At 38.8% G+C, this 15206-nt stretch overlaps 1 protein-coding gene across 2 annotated transcripts in view; it reads left to right on the top strand.

Annotated features, from left to right (window-relative positions):
• kdrl (kinase insert domain receptor like) overlaps positions 1-15206 on the top strand; it is a 62058-nt gene that overhangs the window by 8360 nt on the left and 38492 nt on the right. For both annotated transcript variants that reach the window (XM_008420783.2, XM_008420784.2), the window contains exons 2-11: positions 581-665; positions 2122-2330; positions 5427-5557; positions 7829-7973; positions 8048-8184; positions 8262-8433; positions 8544-8670; positions 9667-9830; positions 11689-11851; positions 14867-14981. In XM_008420783.2, coding sequence (XP_008419005.1) covers positions 581-665; positions 2122-2330; positions 5427-5557; positions 7829-7973; positions 8048-8184; positions 8262-8433; positions 8544-8670; positions 9667-9830; positions 11689-11851; positions 14867-14981 — 1448 coding nt within the window. The remainder of the gene's footprint in view (positions 1-580; positions 666-2121; positions 2331-5426; positions 5558-7828; positions 7974-8047; positions 8185-8261; positions 8434-8543; positions 8671-9666; positions 9831-11688; positions 11852-14866; positions 14982-15206) is intronic.

Genomic DNA, 15206 nt, shown 5'->3' with positions numbered 1-15206 from the left:
ATGTATCAAAAATTTAGCAAAATTTATTTTAAAAATATATAATTTTTTCCAAATTTATGAATAGGAAAAATATATATTTTTTTCAATTCATGTTTTTAATATTACGTGATCAGTATAAAATAACAGATGGAGCAGTAACAATGCGTTTCTGAAACAGGGCATGAATTTCTTGATTTTTAGCTTTTTGTGGAAGTGATTTGAAACATATTCCACCTGCTGGACAAACAGCGATAGAAGCCGGGAAAGAGAGAATCAAACATTCAGAACACAGGGTCTGAATAAAAAAATAATAGATTGTGGTTGACACATGCAGCAGCTCTTTGACTCTGTCCGAGCAGCTGCTCACCCCGGACCTCCGTCCGATTCAGCAACCTGCCCTCCTGTGCCGGAAACAGGCGCAGCGGGTCGTCACTTTGCAGAGGCAGGGGCAGAACGGCACAAAAGAAAGAAACCCACAAGCATAGCAATGTGGTGAATCATGGGAATTTCCACCGGTGTTTGGCATTCGCATGGTGACTGACACTCGCCATTACTGAGGGACTGTAAATGCTGAGCTGTGTGTGTTTATGTGTCTTTGCAGGACAAGTGGACAGGGATCCTAAAATCCGCCCCTCTGATAATCCACTGGTTCTTCATGAGGGAAACTCGTTGAACCTCACTTGCAGGTATGCAGCGCAACACACCAGCGATGGTGAAGTTTACACTTCCCCAAAGCGGCATGAGTGCTTATCCATATTTTTAACATAAATTACAATTAACCAGATTTACGCTGCAAAAACACAAATTTTACCAAGTATTATTGGTCCCGTTTCTAGTGAAAATATCTTAGTACTCTTGAAATGAGAAGAAACTAACTTAAAAGTAACTTTTCAGCAACATATGAGCTTTTTTTTAAATCAATGATTCCTTAATATTGATGAAAAAGTACTTTTTCCACTGGCAGATTGTTTCACTTATAACATAAGGAAATATATTAAAAGCCTTGTATTAAAAAAAAATCTATTTATTTATTGACTTAAAACAAGCTCATATGTCTTGTTGAAAAGTTACTTGTGAGTTAGTTTTGTTGTATTTGAAGTGTATTAAGATATTTGCACTAAACTTTGGTAAAAGTACTTGGTAAGATTTTGTGTTTTTGCAGTGTATGGTCTTAAACATACACTGCATAATAAATATTTCATACAAAAAATATTCAAAATATGAATATTTATGATGAAACTTTAGGAAATTTTATGCATCTGTTGGTATTTTTGTGGATTTAATCCACATAAGATAAACTTTTGGTTTTGAAGATGTGACCACTAATGGCTAATTGCAATCACCATACAAAACCAGAGAAATCCAGTTATCTAGTTTTTGATTTGTTTTCAGAGCAGTACCCAGTAGAGAATTCAAAAATGCAATTTTCTTGCTTTTATGTCTTATATGAGGCTGCAGACCAGAGGAAAAATAAACAGCCACAGCGAAACGGGGAGAGCGTTTGACAGGAACCAGTGGTGGTGGTCCAAATTTATCAGCCTCTTGCTATTTCCTTTAGAGCTGGTGGGACCCAAGTGTGCTACATCCACATTGATGAAGTATTTGGGGCATTGCATCATTTCGCAGGCTTGCAAAGAATGCACAGAAACTAGTGGCTATCTAATGTAATGCTTCCCTACAAGGCGATGTATGGCGAGCCTCTCGGAGGCATATAGGCCTGCGTTGTTTTCTGTCACTGGATGAGAACTAAAGGTTGGTTGACCCAAAATTTCTGCAGGCAAAGGCAACGGCATACTAGACATGTTTGATGTTCCTCTGGGATCGCTTTAATGAGAGTTTTAAAATGGGTTCTGCGTGGAAAGAATGTGTTAGCTGAGCACGTCTTTCAAGAGAAACATGTTCCCATGTGAAAGTTCAAGGTATCGGGTGACTCGAGATTAACTCCAAATAAACTCAGGATGAACATCAGGGCAGAAAATCCCCAAAGGGGGGGAAGCAGCCGCTGTCGTCCTGAACCGAAAAGATTGCAAGGCCGTTTGCCAGCTGTGACACTTTAACTAAAAATAGTTCTGAAATATGCACAGAGTTGGTAAATATCATCATCTGCGCCTCTCTCTCTCTCCCTCTCTTTCTTTTTTCCAGAGGTCATGGCATCTTACAATGGATCCTTGCAAATCGATTGATCCAGTTGGGGGAGGGTGTTAAGGTGGAAAAGTGTGACTCCAGGCATCATTCGCACTGCAGCAGACTCACAGTCACACACCTAACGGCCAACGACACGGGGACGTACACCTGCAAATACTCCAAATCTGGCTCAGAGCATTCCTCCTCAGTTTACATCTATGTGAAAGGTGAGACAGAGGAAACTCTCCTGACAAAACGTTGACCCGACGCATGCCTCCAATGTTTTAAAACCTGATTTAAGAACTGGTGCTGCTACACACCTGAATTAATCAATCAGAGCAACACTCCAGCTTTTTTTTTGATGAGGGAATAAAATGATATAAAAATCAAAAAATCTATTTTACACTCCTTTAGAAATATTATGCATCAAAAGTTGTATGCATTTTTTTTTATTAAAGCAAATACAGATCAGTCCTTATGAAACAAAGCAGTTTAGATTTAGATTCAGCCTACAACACTATTAAATCTAGATTTGTAGAAAAGGGGAAAACATTGTTCTTCAGAAGACCTGCCAAGAAATAACAGGCCACCAAAACTCTCAGACAAGCCAGAGAGGGCTAGACATCAACCTGAGAGATAACCATGAGGTCAAAGGTTATCCCAAATGAGCTGCAAAACTTCAGAGTGTCAGTCAAACCTGCACACCTGTTTTTTTATGAAAAATGGTCCCAGATTCAAGAAGAAAACATAAAAAAAGATTTAGAAAAGTACTGGCAGATCATTTCACATACAAGATATTTCCCCATGACATAAATAAAATTACATTTATAGGGTTATAATTTAAGTAATTATTGGCTTAGAATGAGTTTCTACATCTTGCTCAAAAGTTACCTGTAAGTTAGTTTTGTTTTATTTCAGCTGTACTAAAATATTTGCACTAAAGACTAGATCAAAAATACTCTGTAAGATTTTGTGTTTTTGCAGTGAATCAAACATTTTGAAAGAAAATGACCCAAATCCTGTTCTTTTACCGAGAATAAATTTGCTTAATTGAGCCAAAACATTTTTTAAACTCGATGTTGATTAATACAGCTAACATGCAAATTCTTTTTTAAGTTTTGGATCTACAATGAACATAAGGAATGCTTTATTTTAGTTTAGGGTTTTTTCTAAACTAGTTTAGACTCAATGATTTTGACAAAAAAGTTTGGACACCTCTGCTCTAAATATAGAGATAAACACTCCAAAAGTATTTTTAATCTAGTTTCAAGTGCAAATGTCTTAATACAATTGAAATAAGACAAAACTACAAACAAAAGGATCCCAAAATATTAGGCATCAAAATGTCTTTTCTTCTTAAAAGCAAATATTTATCAGTCCTTGTGAAACAAAGCTATTTTTGTTTGACCTTTTTCTACATATTGAGACCCCAAATTTTAGCTTTGTTGCTCTTTGGTGCAGAATAGCTTAAATATTAATGAATACCAGAAGCAGAAGGACTTGTAGCTATATAGAGTTGTGCTTATCCTCCATTTTTCTGTTAGTCTGCAGCCTCCTTCATCGGTTTTCCTCTAGTTTCCTTAGAGAAACAGAGAGAAGGGGAGTAGTTTGTGCTGTGGTTTCTCCTGGAGGTTAAAGGGTGAGCCTGATTGCACAGGAAGCTCTGGTCATTGACTGATTTCCTGCTCCTGCTACTGTTTTCCAAAGTCTTCCCTAAAGCATTGCATCGCACCGGTTACAGTTCCTGTACTCTTCAAACGGAGCCTGAGCTGAAACTCCAAAGTAAAGAAGTTTATATAAATACAAAGCTCTTAGATTTGAGTCCAAGAAATGGTTCGCATTCGAACAAAGCTGGATACTCTTCATTTCCTTTCCTGTTGCTCTGGGAATGTGGTTTCCACTCTGCCCGTGTTTAGTCTGGCAAACTACTTTCAAAGCCCCTCAGTTGTTTATTAGATTATGATACACGCTTACTTCTCAGATAAAAGTCCCTTCATCACGCCAATAATGCTTGACCTCACACCGATCGCAGACTGTTTGAGTTCCCACCGTTGTAGTTTGATGCCTGGCTGCCCAGCAGGCGCTAAGCTAAGAGCTCCTCCTGGGCTCTGCAGCCTTATCTGGGCAGAATTAACTAATCGGTTCATCTCTGCGTTGAATTCCTGGATTTTGTCCTTTTTCAGCGCAGGCCGTCCAGCTGGGAGGCTCGGGCAATAATAAAAATACGTGCCAATCCTTGGAGCGTCATGGGAAGTTGGAGACAATCCCAACTGACTCAGTGAATTATGGCTGCACAGACTTTATTTCTAAAGGAGGGATGGGAAACCTGAAATACCAATGGATAAAGTTAGAGGAGCATCAATTCTTCCTAACACTTTGAACAATAATGTGATAAATGTATTGATTATGACAGATGTTTTAATTCTGCCTCTGTATGTATTTTTAATTTTGATGTTATGACGCATAAATTAATGCAAACATTTAAAACAAAAAAAATTATAACATTTAAAGTGGCTTTCTAATGAAGCAAGATTATGGTTTGTTTCATTATATCTGTTTCTCTCTTTCCTTGTGTCTTTCTTTCTCTCTCTGTTTCTTTCTCTTTCTTCCTTTCCTTCAGTCTTTCCTTCTATTCCTACTTTGTTTCTTTTTCTGCTTCCTTTAGTTCTACAATTCCTTCTTTCTCTTCTTTTTTATTCCTTTTCTTTCTTTCTTTTCCTGCTTTGTTTTGCGTTTTCTTTCTTTCTTCTTTCTTTCATTTCCTTCTTTCTCTATTTTGTTCCATCTTTATTTGTTTTTTAATCTTTGTGTCTATCTATCTATCTATCTATCTATCTATCTATCTATCTATCTATCTATCTATCTATCTATCTATCTATCTATCTATCTATCTATCTATCTATCTNTCTATCTATCTATCTATCTATCTATCTATCTATCTATCTATCTATCTATCTATCTATCTATCTATCTATCTATCTATCTATCTATCTATCTATCTGTCTGTCTGTCTGTCTGTCTGTCTGTCTGTCTGTCTGTCTGTCTGTCTGTCTGTCTGTCTGTCTGTCTGGACTCTTTAATTTGAAATTATGGAAGATAATTATAGATTTGTGTTTTTAATATTTCATAATAAATATAAAGAACTGAAACATCTGGAAGGTTTAGCCTGAAGTGAAAACATAGTTTTTTTTGTTTGTTTTTTTATAAGAGAGCTCTGCAGGAATCTTGCTCCCAGAATCTCTGTCTGTTTTTTAATTAACGGCTTCTTCTGCTACATATTTTCATATATGGTGCTAATTTTGGTGGCTTTTTTCCTTTTGTAGACCCTGAACAGCTGTTTGTTGAGCCCTACTCCTCTAATAGACCTCTGTTTCTGAGCATTTACCAACATGAAACCACCCTCGTCGTGCCGTGCAGGACCACCTCACCTGATGCTGTTGTACACCTGATAGCGGTAAGAAACGTTCACACACGCCTCCTTCCGCTTGTGAGGTTAAATAGTTGTAAGCGCTCATGTGAAACTCTGAAAAATCACGCGGTGCATCATCTGAGAAAACAGAACTGTTGTTAATTTAACAGCAGGGAGTCTTTATTTATCATCAGTGGAGGGTCTCCGTCATGGACAAAACTGGTTCCCACACTTTATGTGTGGTCAACATATTTTTACTCAAGTGAAAGTAAAAAGAAGCCGTCCAAGAACTTGCGAAAGAGTATAAAAGTATTTGGAAAAAAGGCGACTCATGCATTGCAAAAACAAATTTTTACACAATCTTTTTTGTCTAGTTTCTACTGCAAATATCTTAGTGGACTTGAAGACAAAACTAGCTTGTAAGTAACTTTGTTGCAAGAAACATAACCTTGTTTTAGGTCAATAATTCCTTCGAATTTATGAAAAAGATTATTTCACTTACAAGACATTTTTCTCATGTCATAAATAAAATAATCTGCAAATTAATCTAGTACTTTTTCATCAGCATTAAGGAATTATTGACTTAAAATAAACTCTTATCTCTTTGTGAAGTGGAACTTGTAACAAATATATTTGCACAAGAAACATTTAGACCAAAAAAACCTGATAAAATATTGTGTTTTTGCAGTGTGATCAAAATATTCATCATTTAAAATTTAAAAATTACATCATCAGATTGACCAAAATATAAAGTTATGTGGAAATGTTGGTATTTTAAGAACCAACATGAAACAATTGATATAGATAACATAATTACAAAATAAGAAAATTAGGCAGAATAGTTTTTTTTCTTGCAATATAAAACTTTATCTGGTGAACCTTTGCTTAAAATATGTTTGTTCTTCATTCAGTGAGTAGACAATACAGAAATTTTAGTCAAGTAAGAGCAGCGATACTTCTTACTAAGATTAAACTAAAACTAAAAAGTACAGCACAGTAAAAATACTCGTAAAAGTGAATTTTTTTCCAAAACATTGCTCCAGTAAATGTAACCCAACTCTGAAGCTGAGCTGCGGTAAACAGAGTCGTGTTGTCTGCTTCCTGTGAGGACAGGAAGGTGCTCCAGGAGCTCTCTTCTGCAGAAATAGACCCTGGTTCCAAATTTAGCCTCATATAAGCATCAGGAAATGTAACAGAAAAGAAACGGCACATGGTTCAGGAAACGGCAGGTATAAAGCATTTAACGATATCCATTCATTATTTCATCTAAAGTTTATCACATCAGAATCTAATGGCACAGATTGTACAAACTTCCTGTTTTTACTATAACTATGACACCCTTCCTTCCTTCCTTCCTGGCCTCCTTACTTCCTTCTCATCCTTTGCCTCTTGTCCCAGCCCAACGCTTGTCTCCTGACCTGGGAACAAACAGGAGCTGGCACGTACAGCTTTTTCAGACTCTGTGCTCCACTTGCATGAATGATTGCCGAGGTCACGCTCAGTATACACAGATAAAACTAATTAGATGCTCACTCTAGCAGATGTTAGTCCCCAGGTGATCTTAGTAAAGCAGAAGTTGCATATTAAATGAAGTTGAAAGCTTTTCTCTGCAGTCTGTGATGTTTACCAGACACATTTTTCACGTTTTTGTACGTCCATTTGTGTCTCTACAGCTTCTAAAAAAAACCCCACAAACGCTTAGAAAGCTGCTTTTTTGCCAATAAGTTAAAATTTTTTGGTGTCTGAAAAATGAGCCATGTCAAAACCATGTCAAAAACCTTCCTATTAGTAAGTTCCAGTGCACCGCTACCTAGCAACCCCAGCAGAATTCTGCCCGTTACCTAGCAACCCAAGCATAGCTCCAGCATATTTGGCCATCTAATTTTACCACAGTGTTTGTTGTGTAATGGCTGCTGGAAAGGAAGAGTGTTTTGTCATTGACTTACCATCCAGAAACCACTTGCTGCATTCTTGTTGGTTGTGCAGGAGGCTCTACTAAGCCTTTTCAAAGATGTACGGTTGTATAATTGCGCATGTGTTTGCAGCCATTTTCACGTGCAAGCGTTGGATTTGGGGGCGTGGCCAGCTGCAGCTTATGTTATTTCATAACATTTCATTATGAAAGGAGCTCAAAATAGGCAGAACTGAGCAGACTAAAATCTCATCATCTAAGAATGATTTTATTAAATAATAATAATAATAATAATAATATGTTTTATGCATCCTATAAACCTACAGTAGCCTTTTCAAAGAAGGCTAATAGGTGAACTTTAGAAATGTTGCTTAAAACAAGTAACCTTGCCTTTATCACTACAGAATCCACCGCTGTCAAAAGAAGTAGAGACGGTGTGGGATCCCAAAGTGGGGTTCACGATTCCTGATAGTTACTATGTGCTGCTCACCTGTAGCTCTCACTTTGGTGGGAATTACTTCACGTCCTCCTACATTCCACACAAATTCTGTAAGTTAAAATTTTATTCTGAGAAATTTGCAGAAAATGTAACATTTACTAACACATTTTCCTCCGTTCTCCAGCTAAAGATATAAATAATTTAAAAGTCACACCAGATCGTGTCAAAGTGTTGGTTGGCGACACGCTTGTCCTTAACTGCAGCGGGGAGACGGGCCCAAACGGAAGAATAAAGTTCATCTGGGATTTTCCAAAGCGTAAAGTAAGCAAGGCATGGCTTTATAAATGTGACCGTCAAAACTTACAGCAGTGATGTTTATGATGCTTTTTTCTCCCCAGGAAAATCGATACCATACGAACAAAGCTGATCTGACACGTGGTCGTTTTAACAAAATGAGCAAGACTTTGGTGTTGCCAAACATAACAATGGAAGACAGAGGAGTGTATCTCTGCGCAGCTGCGACTGATGGAATAACATACCACAATGCTTCAGCAAGAGTAACTGTCTATGGTAAGCATGATGTAACAGGGGGTCTTCTGTAGTGATATGAGGATAATTTGGATATTATTCATTAAACAGAGTGGGTTTCTGTTTTATTTATAATTTCTCTTCTGCTGCAGAGCATCAATTCCTCAACATATCTCATAAACACAGCAACAGCGGCCTGGTGATTGTCCGAGAGGATACAAAGAAGGTTGTGTTGGATCCCAGAGTCAAAGCGTTGCCACCACCAGACGTGATTTTATGGTAGGCTACATTTTACAAGAAAACAAGTGGAATAAGGTTTTCTGGTCAGATGAGAACACAGTTTGACTTTACATGCCAGTTCTTTGTATCTGAAAACTGACGCTGTTCATCTGTGGTGAAACAAGGTGGAGGCAGCATCATGCTGTGGGAATGTGTTTCATTATCATGTACCAGAAGAAGACTTGAAACTGGAGCAACAACATGGGAAAAATGTATTGTTATAAGTAAAATAATCTGCCAGTGGAACCAGTACTTAAAAAAAAGAAAAGAAAGAAAAAGTGTATTAAGTAATTATATACTTTATTAATTTATTTAAGTTAGTTTTGTCTTATCTCAACTTTAGTAAGATGATTTGCACTGGACCAAAAATACTTGGGTAATATTTTGTTTTGTTGTAGTGAGAGGATGTTGACAATCTCCTACACTGCAAAAACACAAAATTTATTGTATGTAAAATTTTATGTATTTTTGGTCTGGTGCAAATCATTTTAGTAAACTTGAAATAATATGTAGTAAACTAAGTTAGTTTACTAAAGTACGTTAGTAAGCTAACATAGTGGAGATTACAAGTTAGTAAACTTGCAAACTAACAGGTTAGTTTACTAAACTTAGGTAACTAAGTCAATTTAGTAAACTAACCTAGTTTAATAACTTGTAAACTTACAATCTGGCTCAGATTGTAAATTAGTTTTGTCTTATTTCAAGAGCAGTAAAATAGCAGCACTTAAACTAGACAAAAATACTTTGTTTACTAAATCAAGTCAGTAAGCTAACTTAGTTTACTAACTTGCAGATTAATTTTGCTTACAAGTTAGTAAACAAACTAAGTTATTTTTGTCTTATTTCAAGAGCAGTAAAATAGCTGCACAAATACTTTGTGAGATTTTGTGTTTTTGCAGTGTATGAAGCTACATTTAAAAAAATCTGCTTCAGATAATAATAAAAACTAATTATTTAAATCATCATGATTAAATTTTTTCTCCCTCCAAATCCCAGGTACAAAGACGGCGTCGGCATTTTTAAGAACTCAACCTGCTACAAGATGTCCATCTACAGCTTGTCCATCCTCGAACTGAAGGAGAGGCACTCTGGGGTCTACACCATAACCGTGGGCAGCCGGGGCTTGTTCAGGAATCTGAGCTACACTCTGATCGTTGAAGGTAGGCCAACGCTGCGCAGCGCTCTGAGGTAATGCGACTGAGGCCCAGCTGCTCTGGACGGCAGGTAGCAGCTCCAGAATGAGAGGAATTTGGGGGCTTGTTGTTTCCAGCGCTGGATTGACGTAGCACAGGCAGCTGTTGTTGATTACTGAGGCTCTTCTGAAGGGGCTTGGGGCGGCGTGTAAACGGCCAGAGCGCTATTGTGCCACTCGCATGTGTACACACAGACAGGGCTGCTCACAGAAACAAAATGTTCTATGCAACAAGTACAAGAACCTGGATTTCAGTGTTTGGATGACTTTATGAGCCATGCTGATGGCCGTTAACACTTGAGGCTGTAAACATTTTAGGCCTGTTGAGGGTAGTCTGCTTTCTATAGAGAACAGAGAGGCACTGCTTGCCATGGTGGGGGAGAGAGGGCGCAACCTTTTCTATTAACTTCTTCAAAGTTTTCTGAGAAATCCCGATGCCGTGCCAAAAAGTGGAGAAGTTGGACCCCTTCTGGCGTGTGCAATCTTTATTTATGATCCGTGACTGTTAGGCTTTATGCCAGTTTTAGTTATTGGAATGACTGAAAAAAAAACAAAAAAAACAAAACGCGCTCAGACAGAAATAAACAAAAGTAAATAAATATTTCAGGCAACAATTAGAGAACTATGTGGGTTTTGATGTTTGAAGTTATGAACGAGTTCTGAATGCTTGACGGATGGAAGTGGGATTTTTCATACTTCAACCTTGTATAGCTAACAATAATTTTAGTAATCGATTATGCTATCAAATATTCTGATGATTAATCGATTAATCGAATAAAAATTGGTACATTCTGCTTTTTTTCTTTTAACCACTTAGGCCTTTTCTTTGCGATACAGTAACATAATATGCAAATAAACAGTTCAGTTTCATGCACAGTGGGCTGCACAGTGGTGCAGTTGGTAGAGCTGTTGCCTTGCAGCAAGAAGGTTCTGGGTTCGATTCCCGGCCCCGGCCTCTCTGCATGGAGTTTGCATGTTTTCCCTGTGCATGCATGGGTTTTCTCCTGGTACTCCGGTTTCCTCCCACAGTCCAAAAACATGACTGTCAGGTTAATTGGTCTGTCTAAATTGCCCCTAGGTGTGAGTGTGTGTGTGTGTGCATGGTTGTTTGTCCTGTCAGACTCTGTGTTGCCCTGCGACAGACTGGCGACCTGTCCAGGGTGACCCCGCCTCTCGGCCGGAACGTTAGCTGGAGAGGCACCAGCACCTCCCGACCCCACTGAGAGACAAGGGTGTAAAGAAAATGGATGGATGAATGGATCTTGGATGCAGTAGCTTGGCAATCCCATTAGGGATCAATAAAGTACATTCTTCTCTCTTCTAATCACAATTAATTAAAATGAATCACAACTAATCACGATTAATCCGATTAATCATTGTAGCTTGTGAATATTTAGGAATTGCTGAGTGATCTGGACAACCTCCTGAGTTGGGACAAGTATCTTGATCTGTTGCTCATTACACGGTTGAATCAGTGACCGGAGCGTGAGGTCGCAGAAAGGTCGCTCTCTGACCTCCAGGCCCCTGGATCTCCAGCCGCCCTGCCATTCTTCTTCTGCACAGTATCTAAAGGACAATTGGACTCAAAGATGCCTTTTTCCCCTCAGCTATCAATCATGATTGTCGTTTTTCATTATAAGACATTATGGAATCTGCGACAGACTGGCGACCCGTCCAGGGTGACCCCGCCTCTCGCCCGGAACGTTAGCTGGAGATGGGCACCAGCAACCCTCCCGACCCCACTGAGGGACAAGGGTGTCAAGAAAATGGATGGATGGATGGACATTATGGAATACCACAACCTGTTTCTCTCTCTTTTCTTGCAGTTAAGCCGACTATTTTTGAGGCGGAGCTCTCCAACCAGGACGTGCAGCCGTACATGGCTGGCAAGCAGCAACAGCTCACCTGCACCGCCTTCGGCGTGCCGCTGCCCAGCATCACCTGGCTGTGGCAGCCATGTCACACCAGCACAACAGTGAACAGTGAACAGTGAGTCACCATCTTGTGTTTTCAGTCACGGTTCTGTAGCTTCCCACTCGACAAAAAACTTTACTGGAAGCTAAAACATCAAGTTCACAGAGGTGAGACCCGATCAGTGTTTTGCAAGTCTCAAGACTTTATCTTCAAGTCCCAAATCTGAAACTTGGTATTTCAAGTCCTTTCGAGTCTTTTTTCTTATCAGCCGGTTCAGCATTATGATGGAGACAGAGAGACTCACTGAGTTCGGTTACTGAACCTGCTGTCTGACACAGATCCCTGCTCACTTTCCACCAGCAAACCTGAGCTAACGCTGCATTTAAAGCAAAAGTGAAGCCTAAATGAGCAGAAATCAGATCATGGATGCACTTTAAGAAGAACTGTCTTCTAAACCTATGTTTTCATTTGAATAACAATAATTTCACTTTCTGTTTCTAAATTTCAGAAAAAAGCTACAACAGATTTGTGCAAAATCATGATTCTCTTTTTTTATTATTTCAGAAAAAAATATTTATACTGAACTTTGAATGAATATAGGGGTTTTATCTTTAATTTAATCTCTAATGAAAGAATGAACTAATTATGACCACCAGATTCACCACAAGCTAAAACAAGTATGAGGAAATGCTTATTATAGGAAACTGAGTCACCATTCCGCCCTGGGTAGCCAACATTGCAACACATCCACTCTGATTCAGCTCAGTCTGTCCCCGAAGATGACAAATAAATCGAAACATGGAAACATTCAAGAACTGCCCTCACATTTCTGGTCAATAGATCTGTGGGCTGAATGAGAAACATGGGGGAAATTTATTAAATCTCAGATTCCCTGAGCTATTGCAAAGCTGAACAGCGCCGAGTGACTTTGCACGAATGCCGGCCTGGAAGTGAACCCGCGAAAAGAATAAATATTAGGACGTTTACTGAGGTCCTGGTCTGTTGGGGGTACCAGCAAACCTTGGAGTGCTAAAATCAGGAAAACAATGGGCCATTACATTTGGCATATCAGCCTCAGACTACGCTGACAAAAACAACAAAGTGGACCGAAGGAGACTAAATTATGTTTCATGCTAGATGATTTTAATCTGCAAGTTTTTACATTTTCTCCAAGAACAACGTGCGGTTTATGAATTTCTGATAAATCAAAGCAGAGGTCAAACAAAGTCTTTGTACAGACCTAAGCATAATCGAGGCTGGCATCAGGAACAGTGGCTGCACTGTGGTGACCAGCTAATGAGACGGAGGAACAACTGCAGCCTGGTGGGAGGCCAATTGCACAAAAATGTTTGTTTTATACAAGCGTCACCCAACACAGAACATGTCACTGTAAATCCAAAATATGGCCCTTCAAGCTCATACCTCAATCCTAAAGGGGACGTATTATACAAAAACTTCTTCCATTTGCGTCTCTACTGCTTCTAAAACAGTCAAAACAGTTTAAGAAAAAAACAAAAGCAGCAACATTTACGCAATAAGTTAATAATTTTTAGTGTCTGGAAAATGAGACGTTTTTTAAAAAACCTTCTGAATGTAACTTTATAAATCAGTAGGCACTTCCCCGTTACCTAGCGACCCCAAAATAATCCAACTTGTTACCTAGCAACCCCAGCAGCGTTCCAGAATGTTTGGTCAGCTGGTTTTATATGCATTCAAATGCAAATTCAAAAATACTTTATTGATCTCGATGGGAAATTAAATGTCATATTAATTCAAATTCTTCAAAGAGTTATTGTAGGCAGGAAAGATCTCTTGTAGCAGTCTGTGTTACAACAAATTAGAGGAAGGCTCTGACTAAAGACTCTCTACTTTGCCCAGATATGCTGTGCCTGAAAAGTCAAGTGTTTTGTTGTTGACTTACCATCCAGAAACAACTTGCTGCTTTCTTGCTGGTTGTGCAGAAGGCTCCACTTCTGCTTTTCAAAGACGTACGATTGCATAAGTGCGCATCTGTTTTCAGCCATTTTCATGTGCAAGTGTAAACATTGAATTGGTGGGTGTGGCCAGGAACAGTTTATATGGATTTAAAGTGAAAAGAGGCCCTAACACTGCTCATAGGCAGAACTAAAATCTCCTAATCTAAGAATTACTTTGTGCAAAAACTGCAAGGAACAGTTTTGTATCGCTCCTAAACCTATCCTAAATTGTTCAAGGAAGCATAATGGGTCACCTTTAATCTTTTGGAGAAAACTGGGGGGTTTAGAGGTGACGAGGGGGGCAACATGCGGATGTCTTTATCTCCAGGCTGAGGAGTTATCAGCTGTTCCCAGCTGACCGTCAAGGTTTAGGATCGGCCTTATCTCCTCAGTCCAGAGTGCGGCGATTCCTGTACGTGGCGGTGTACAGCCCTTCCTGTCGCTACTGCTGTTTCCTCCTCTCCTTTTTGCCTCATCAGGTTAATTGTTCACCACGAGCAGTGAAAGGTTTCAGGGACGAGGGGTGAGGGGAGGCTGGCTCAAATCAAATTCTCAGACCCAATCCAGACTTGGACTGTTCCCAGATAGTTTTCTCTCCAAGAAGTGACCTCAATCAGTTTAATGAGCAACTTCTTTGCATTTTGGGTTGTAGCTCATGATAGGCGTTTTCATGTTTGACGGACGTTGAAAATAGTTAAAAAACATGAAAAGTGGTGCTGTGGTGGCACAGGGGTTAACCTGCATATGGAGGCCTTAGTCCTAGACCTTAGTTGTGTAATTTACACTTTATGCTCACAAACAACAGCCGTGGTCTTGCTGTTTAATCATTGCTCAATTTACCTTTCCTAATTCCACAGATCTTTTTTAATAAATAAACCAAGTCTGATGTGCAATAGTTCTTTTAACATTGCGGATTGGAAAGAGTTTTTGTTAAACACAGCTTTGAAAAACACAGAAAAGGTCAGTTATGATCTATAAATGTTTCAGATGTTCTTATTTTTCTAGAATATGATGACATTTGCTGTTTAGGTTTCTGTTGATCTAATCTTTGCAGGATAAGTTTGGATTATTGAAAATGCAACATAAAGAGTTTTAAAACTTCTTTTCTTTGCAGATGCATCTCCGACAATGACCCAGTCCCGGTGACGCTTAATGAACAAAGTAATAATTTCCACAACTTGATCACCAGTATAAATGTCCAGACGGAACTGGTTCAAGAAAAAAACAAGGTGTGTACTAAATTATTCATTTCTAAACAGCTCATGTCAGTTTTTTTTGTTCATAATTACCTTGAAAAAATAGCAATAATTATTAATTGATTAATTCTGCAACCTTGTGTGACCACAAACAATTAAATGTCCTCAGCTCCCTTAACCGGCACAAAATCTGTTTATCTTCCTTTATGCACTTAAAGAGACGTGATTTATTCCAGGAATACTCAGGAAGACGTGAGA

The sequence above is a fragment of the Poecilia reticulata genome, linkage group LG10 (assembly GCF_000633615.1).
Source record: "Poecilia reticulata strain Guanapo linkage group LG10, Guppy_female_1.0+MT, whole genome shotgun sequence".
Lineage (NCBI taxonomy): Eukaryota > Metazoa > Chordata > Actinopteri > Cyprinodontiformes > Poeciliidae > Poecilia > Poecilia reticulata.
The sequence above is the reverse complement of the archived record's forward strand: the minus strand, read 5'-3'. Positions and strand labels throughout refer to the sequence as shown.